An 8,627-nucleotide genomic window follows, 5' to 3' on the forward strand; every position below is an offset into this window, starting at 1 on the left:
TGTCAATCTGCATATCTTGACATTTCTGGACCAGTACGTTCAGGGCAAACAGTGCCTCTCGGGTGCCCATACCTGACCGGAAGCCAAATTGACTTTCCCCAAGTTGCTCATCACATAGTGGTCGTATCCTATCGTGAATTATAGCCAAAAACACCTTTAATACGTGGCTCATAAGGCTGATCGTACGATACTCTGAACACTTTTTAGCTTTTGCTTTTTTGGGAAGAGTAATAAACGTCGACCTGAGCCAGTCTTCAGGAAGCATACCCGATTCATAGACCTGGTTGAAGAGACGCGTTATAGCTTCTAAATAATCGTCTTCTAAAAGCTTGAGAACTTCAATAGGTACGTTGTCTGGGCCAAGCGCTTTTCCTGTTTTGGCTACTCGCAAAGCTCGCTTTACTTCGGATGTTAGTATGGGCGGTCCGGTATCATCCGTGGTTAAACCACTAATACTTCTCGAAGTATCAGCAAACATTTTCATGATATAGTCACTCCAAATACGCTTCTTACTTTCCCGGTCAACAAGGTACCTGCCATGGTCGTCACACAGTATGTTGAAATTAGGTTTTTTGTTCAGACCTGCTAACTCCTTAACTTCTTTATGAAGATTAAAGTTATCGTGTTTCTGCAAAAGATGTTCTATGCGATCACACTTGTCCTTATAAAAGTTATTCCTGGCAATTTTTATTTTCCTCTTTATTACTTTGTTAATCTCGGCGTATTTACTAGGATCTTTGATCTTAAACATTCTGCGTTCCTCCATCTGTTCTAAAATTTCAGCCGTCATCCATTGTTGTTTCTTGACACGGCGATTTGGTGCCAATAAGGAGTGACAAATATCGGCGACTTTTTCTTTTAGATTCGACCAAGATACTAAAGGCGACTTTATGTTATCCAGCTGTTGTTGTGCCCATTGATTGATAGAGTTTGATACTGCTGCTCTAGTGTGATGCTCTTTCAATTTTTTAGTATCAATTACAGATCTCCTTGAACATTTTTGCATGTGCTTAAATTTGCACTGCAGCGTAACAACGACAGGGTTGTGATCTGAATTAATATCCGCACCCGGGTAGGAAACAGCGTTCTTAATAGAGTTCCGAAACCTACGGTTTATTATGATGTAGTCTATCTGGTTCCGCATTATATGGCTAGAATTATGTCTCGGTGACGTCCAAGTGTATAAGCGGCGCGGGTGCAACTTAAAGAGGGTATTGGTGATCGTAAGTTCTTTATCCTGACAAAACTCCACTAAAATATCACCTCGATCATTTCTCGATCCCAGACCATATGAGCCCGTCACTCCTGGCACTGACGTTGAACCTACTTTTGCATTTAAATCACCAATTAAAAGGGTTATGTCGTGTTTTCTTGTTTGCTGCATTAGTGTGTCTATTTGCCCATAAAACTCTTCGATCTCAATTATAGGTTTGTCGGCAGTCGGAGCATAAACAACTATTATATTGATATTAACCGGATATGCGTTCAGCTGGACAAGCATAGCACGGTTTGATAGCGGGAGAAAATTTGTCACATATCTGGAAGTCTCTTTGTTCATTAGAACCCCAACACCATATGGTTCAAATTGTTGGTCGCTACCCGAGTAATAAAGAATTTTTCCTTCTGGGGTATGGTATTTATTTTGACCTGGCCATTTTGTGTCGCTTAGACCTAAGATGTCTAATTTTAGGCGATCCATCTCCTTAATAATATTTGGAAGTTTTTCGGGTTGTCGCATTCCTCTTACATTCCATGTTCCTATCCTTGTCTTATTTAATTTGTTAGATTTCCCTCCGGAGATTCTTAGCACCCCTGTCCCATTTAAGGGACGCCGGGGACTCGGGGCCATATCTTTCCTTGTACTGTTCATTGTGCTGACTACTAGGGAAAATAATGACGGTGGTATCCCGTTGCCTTCCGTCATCGCAGTGCCGTGGCCGTCGCGCCGAAGGTGTCGACTGCGCCCACGGTTATCTTACATAAGCCCTTTAAGCTACTATAGCCTTGTCCTTATGCAAGTACTGGAATTGCTGCTTTCAACCCCAGGTCATAGAAACTACGCCTTTATGACAAGGCTCGCCCCTTCCGCTGGATCTGCCGACTTCTGTTTCGAAAACAACTTCGCCATCACCACCGTTGAGGTCTTCACCTGTATCCCTAGGCAGGGAGCCATGTTATACCCCACAGCACTGGGTCCTTCTGCTGAACTTAGTCATCTACACCTCCCGGCCTACTGGAAGATGTGATGTCCACCCCCGCGACGTGGACGCGCCAGAGAAGAATTGCTTAAGTAGACAGTAAAGAATTGAGCTCTATTATCCCTTAAGCCGGGTTAACGGACTTGTTTGTGCCCAAGCCCGAAGGCAAGTATTTCATCTACATGTAAATATACTAGCAGTTGCTCGCGACTTCGTCCACATGTTAAAAAATCTAGTCTATGGTACTCACTGATAACGCAGCTTTTTAATGGTGAAAGAATTTTTAAAATCGGCCCAGTAGTTTTTGAGTTTTTTCTCTTTATTATATATAGTTACTATTCATATTAGTGGTAGGTTTTACGCGAAAAATTAAACCTATATTATGCTACCAGACCTACAGTTGGTTTCACATCAAAAGTATTATAAAGATTTAAAAGAAATCTAAATTAAAAAATTAATAAGTTAGAAGTAACATTTCATTACAATTGTGGGTTAATTCTCCTTTTAAAAGAAAAGTTAATCACGTCACAATCCCAGTTCCATTGACAAAGGCTTCATATAGGAAATGAGAAAGTATTTAGTTCTTATTTTTATTTAGACCTTTTTCACCCCCGAGCTGAGGCAATCGGAGGGTTAACAATGGCATGCGGGGTTGAAAAGCTCTTCATAAAGCCTTTGTTTATCATTTCATTGATGACTTATGATTGAAGAGAGGGATGGTAGATTGAAAGTTATTTTTAATTGTTTATTTATTTACTTCTTTTGTTTAGTCTGTTGCAATTCGTCTATTTTAAGACCTATCCATTTTACAGATTTTTACAGATCTGAGTATGTGTGTTTTTTTTCATTAATAAAAAAAACATTCAAGAAATTTTTACATTATGTTTTTTATAACTACCGTTTGATTAAATTCTTGAACGCCCATATACTGAAACGGCATTTAAAATGGAACAGCGTCTCAAAGGCCACGCATTAACTCCAAATTCGACTAAAATCTTAACACCTAGGAGATTGTAAGCGACATTTACAATGCGAATTCTCAAAATTCGTTTCAGTATGTGGCCTGATAAGTAAAACAAGTTTTATTTAAACTAATTTCATGCGCATATATATTTATTCGATTACTTACATTTATATGAAATAAAACATATGATGTAAAAATTAGAATACCGCCGGCTGCAGAATCTGATGACTCACACAACCACTTGGCAGGGCTGCAGAAACAGGAACCGTGCAATGCGTGCGGTTTTTAAAATACCTGCTTTTTGCAGTCCCTTAATCCAACTGTCTTGCGAGAGCTACTCGAGATATTAGTCGAAGCTCTTTGCTATTAGCCCCTGTACCGTCTTCATACACACCAATACTTCATTTATAAACATACTCTTACATTATTTTTAAATCTTTGCAATAAGATGAAAAAACAGTAATTTTCGCCCTCAAAAGCTTTACGTGCTTAAAAAAAAATAAAATATTCCTTTTTAACGACGTCATTAGTAAAAACTTTAAGTCAAGCATATTAAAGTGCACAAGGCGAGCATTTAAAGTGCTACAGACATACATACGACTCGTCTTTTATATAAAAAATATACGCCTAAAAGTTTTTCTGGAATGATAATTTAATATTTCAGTACCTAATTATTTTCAATAAATTCCACATCTCATATTTCTACATATAAAGTTGCGATACAAAGAACTTAAACTCTCAAATTCTTACTTTTTATTAATTTAACTTCTTATAAAATGTTAGCGATTATTTTGTAACTTTATTTCAAGATTAAACCTATATCGTATAGAGAAAACTTTCTCAAAATCTCTTTCTCTGTACATAAAAACATCCTTTGTGTGTATATTGTATGTTTTCTCGAATGATTTTTCATACTGCCTTTCCTTCATCTACGGGAAGTTACGATCCGTCTACAAACAGTTCTTTATTTAAAATTGGTGGTAATATTTATTGATAACATCATTGACCAATCTATACTACTATTGTAAAGACAAGGATTCATATTTTTGAATTTTTGCGTGTATATGATTAATGTATTTATTCGATTCACGCAAAAACTACTGGTCCGATTTTAAAAATTCTTTCAGCATTAGACAGGTAATTTATTTGTAATATAGGCCATATTTTATTATTAGTAATAATGAGGAACTATCAATAAACAGAGTATTACTGGACCCCGAAATTAAAAACACAATATTTTTTAATCAATAGTTTTCGTGTTAGAGGGATATAAAAAGGATGTATGAAGGAATTGTAGATCTTAAAAAGTACTATAGAAAAGTCCGCTATGGCAATACTCGTATATTGTCTATTCTTAGTAGCTTCGTAATACTGCTTTCTGTACAACAACCCCATTAAACGGATTGCGGTAATTTCTAGCACGCTACGTGAAATAGTACATAATTATTCAAATAAAACCTGTTGTTATGTGTTGATTAATGTTTATATTTTCGACGGCAGTGAATAACTGTGAGTTATTAATGTTATCGATGCGGTCAATATTTTTATATACACACGAGCTGTTGCCCGCGACTTCGTACGCGTGGTATTAGAAAACATGCAAACTATAAAAATTACAAAAAGCTACGTATCCCTCGGGAACCGGACATTTCTTGGGGATGAAACTTATCCCATGTGTACTCCAGACTTTGTTTTATATCTGTGCCAAATTTAAATAAGATATGTTGAACCGTTGCTGGATGATCGAGTAAACATTAAAAAAATAAATTAATGCATCCCACGGGAACTGTAACTATTCCAGGGATAACAAGTAGCCTATGTGTTCGTCCAGACTATGCTCTAAACCAGTGCCAAATTTAATGGAGATCCGTTCAGCCGTTTAGGCTACAAACGCTAACAAACATCCATCCATCCATCTAAACTTTCGCATTTATAACATTAGTAAGATGACTTGCCCACGACTTTACGCTCGGAATTTAATAATCTACTTAGATTCCTATTTGTTCTTCCAGACTATGCTCTATCTATGCCGAATTTCATCAAGATCCGTTAAGCCATTTTGGTGGTACTCGGTAACAAACATCAATCCGTCCAAACTTTCGCATTGATAATTTTAGTATGAAGTACGATTAGTAACGCTTTTCAATATAATAAATATTAAATATAGTAAGATACGAAACTTAAAATAAATGTTATTATATTTCAGACAGTAATTAAAAATATATTACATCCACATGAAACCTACATATTAAAAACTAAAATACCTAAAGCACACAGATTCAGTAGCCACACACTCTTATAGATAAGCCGTCAAAATTGCAGGGAACTAAGCCGACCGAACTCGCACAAAATATGCACGGAAAATGTTTTAAAATAATATTTACTATAGACTAAGTATTTTTACTTAGTACTTATATTACACTATATTATACGAGTATTAGTCAAACTTCTTATATGTCCGTATTTTATATATTTTTTTAATGTAAGTAGAGATCTGGAACATTTTCCAGACATTTTCAGAATGAAAACTTGCATTAATCCCGTCTTAAAAACAGTGCGATGTTGGTCTTAAAATATGAGCTATACTAATCTATACTCTATACTATTATAATAAAGCGTAAACACACACTTCTTTGTTGCCTAAGATGTCAGCAATTACAGCATATTATTGAATAACTCTTTTTTTTTAAGAAAAAGCTCTACACTTACGTCACGCTTTAGGCTATAAATTTTCATGCCATTAAACTTAGGGGGTAAATATTTTGGATAAAAACCCTAATGTGGGAAAGAGGCCATAAGTTACTGCCAACATCAAGGAAGTAAAATTACCATACTTTGTTATCATGTCATGTCATTTTGACATTTGCAATTGAATTAGATAAATGTAATCAATAAAACAATTTTCATAATTTTATGCGAATGAAGTCGCACGGGAACAGATAGTTAAATATTAAAACGACTGCATATAATAAACAAATAATAATAACTTCTAGCACATAAATCATTAATATTTTTACACAACTAAAACGTGTTGTCGTATGTTGCCAACATTGTCAATACAAATTTGAGAAGCAATAAAGTTGTCGGTTAACTCGCCAGCTGACATTGACAAATGCTTTCTTTTCTTAATGGTTATATTTTTGATGGTAAAATGAAAAAGGAAACATAAACGTGACTACAAAATGCTTTTCTTTCTACTTTTTAAAAGGGAGTGAAAAGGACAAAACTATTTGTGTTTCGGCCGTGGAAGCGATTATCTAAAAAGCTCTACTTTTTTTAAGAAGGTAATTTAATAAAGGGAATTATGTTTATCATAAAATAGAGATTGAGGAAATAATTGAAGATCCGTAAGAAGGGTTTGTAAAGGAACGAATATATTATCCCTTTTACTATAAAAAAGATAAAGTAGAGCGAAGAAATAAGAGACAGGCCGTTGTTAAAAATACTTATGGAAATAAGATGCAAGTTACGTATAATAAGGGACTCGTTACTTGAAAGGCGGTAATAATTACTTAACATATGTTAAAGTACTCAAATTTCTATAATAGACATCTAATACTAATGTTTCTAAACTCACCCTCAACTTTTGATAATTAGAAATGAATTAAAACTGGTCTAAGGACTAAAACATGGTTAATATTATATATGCATTTAATTAAAAAGTTTCTCTAATATGTTTAATGACTGTTTAAATTATTTGGCTCCTCTTATAGCCTATAAAATTATATTTCTTAGTAATTAAATTATGTTTGTACTTTGTACCGGCAACTAACAGATGCCGCCGCAAACCTTACGTAAGTTGATGTCATTCTTATCTCAATATTTCTTTTATCTACACCATACTCACACACACGATGACATACAGCCTTAAATTATAAAAGTTAAATAATTATTTAATTATAAAACTATAATTACGTAAAAACACCTTAACAATTTAACACGTTTACAATAAAGTAACACACGTAAACTTTTTAAAAGAAAAACACTTCGAAAGAATTGACAGAAAGGCGCGAAAGCGAAAAGTGACAGTTGTGGTTATCTGTGACGTGCGTCAACTTTTTTTTAATAGACAAAGCGTAAGTCGGAATGCATCCAGCCAGGGCTGTGTCGTGTTTTGTTTTTGGGGGGAGTTGCAATGTTTACGCGGGAAGGAAGGAAGCGTGGAGCCCGGCTGGCCACTGCCGGCGAAGTGACCGGCCTAACGTGTGGTGGTGCGCGCGCAGCCCCACACAGCCTGTGAAACCTGCGTCGATTTTATTACGTACGTGTAAAAATGAGTACCACTTAAACACTTACGAGATAAACGCTCTCGCTTTTTGATTAATTGATTTAGAATTGATAATATCAATATATTTTTTTTATTTAAACAGAATGTAACTCAGCACATTTTACAGTAGTGTATATTTAATTGCTTATCGGTTACAATATAATTTGAAAGTAAATAAAATAATATAATTTATTAATATCCTTTTTAATTTTATTTATATGCAAGCGCCAGAAATTTCAATGATATTGAACCGATTTTCAAATTTTTTTTATTAACAATATATTTCCCATTAGAATTAATCCCACTACGGACAGTTTTATCTGAACAATTCGACTGTTCAGTTATAACTGAACTTGTGTAGTTGGTTTGACTCTATGAACACAATGTATTAATTAATTTATAGTTATTTCTGAACAGTTGAGCAAAACTAGAAAGATTTGCGTGCACTTTACTAATAATTTTAATTTTTTTATTTTTATTTATTAGACAAAAGCATAAATTTAAAAGTACAATAAGAGACGTTATAAGTGGTACAGAAACCCACAGGATTTATGTGTAACCACTGGAATTGTTTTAACTATATTTCAATGGGTATGATTCAAGTGATACTACCCAGGATTTTTGTTGTTCTGTGGGAATATATTATCTATACTATTACTCTAAAGATTTTGTATCAATAGATCAGTTTCACTGATTCAATCTAATAAGATTCACCTAAAACTACTGGGCCGATTTAAAAATCCTTTACCATAAGCAAAGTAATTTATCTATGAGGCTGTATTTTTTATCATAACGGGGACGAAGACGCGAGCAACAGCTAGTTATTTATATAGGCATCCATCAAATTTTTACAGTCTTAGAGCCCGCTTTAACATCTTCGCTCGAATGGACCGGCTCGTGCGGTGTAATACCACGACCACACAGAAAACAGACTGTGGTGCCGCAGGCCTAATTTTAGTCCCTTTCCACCCTTTTCTTAAGAGGAAAGGATGGAAAGGAAAAGTGAATTTGACGGTGGAGGAGATGTATAGGAAGGGGAAATGTCCTCTTCATGTGCGTCTCCTCCTGTGTCAATGAAGGGTGGCAACGGATCTGCAATTGCGGATGTTTATGGGCAGTGGTCGCTTTTCATTTCGGTGAATTCAGGTGGCCGCTTGCGCGTTTGACACCTTATATTATAAAATAAAAACAAATATAG

At 35.2% G+C, this 8,627-nt stretch overlaps 1 protein-coding gene across 1 annotated transcript; it reads right to left on the reverse strand.

The window, feature by feature from the left end:
• Nucleotide 1: 1 nt before the first annotated feature.
• Nucleotides 2-2,360, reverse strand: LOC106108413 (the record flags this gene model as incomplete). Its single annotated transcript, XM_013289578.1, has 1 exon — nucleotides 2-2,360. A coding segment is annotated over exon 1 (1,923 nt), but the record flags the coding sequence as incomplete, so codon positions are not given.
• Nucleotides 2,361-8,627: the final 6,267 nt, after the last annotated feature.

Source organism: Papilio polytes, unplaced genomic scaffold (genome assembly GCF_000836215.1).
Source record: "Papilio polytes unplaced genomic scaffold, Ppol_1.0 DF821511.1, whole genome shotgun sequence".
NCBI lineage: Eukaryota > Metazoa > Arthropoda > Insecta > Lepidoptera > Papilionidae > Papilio > Papilio polytes.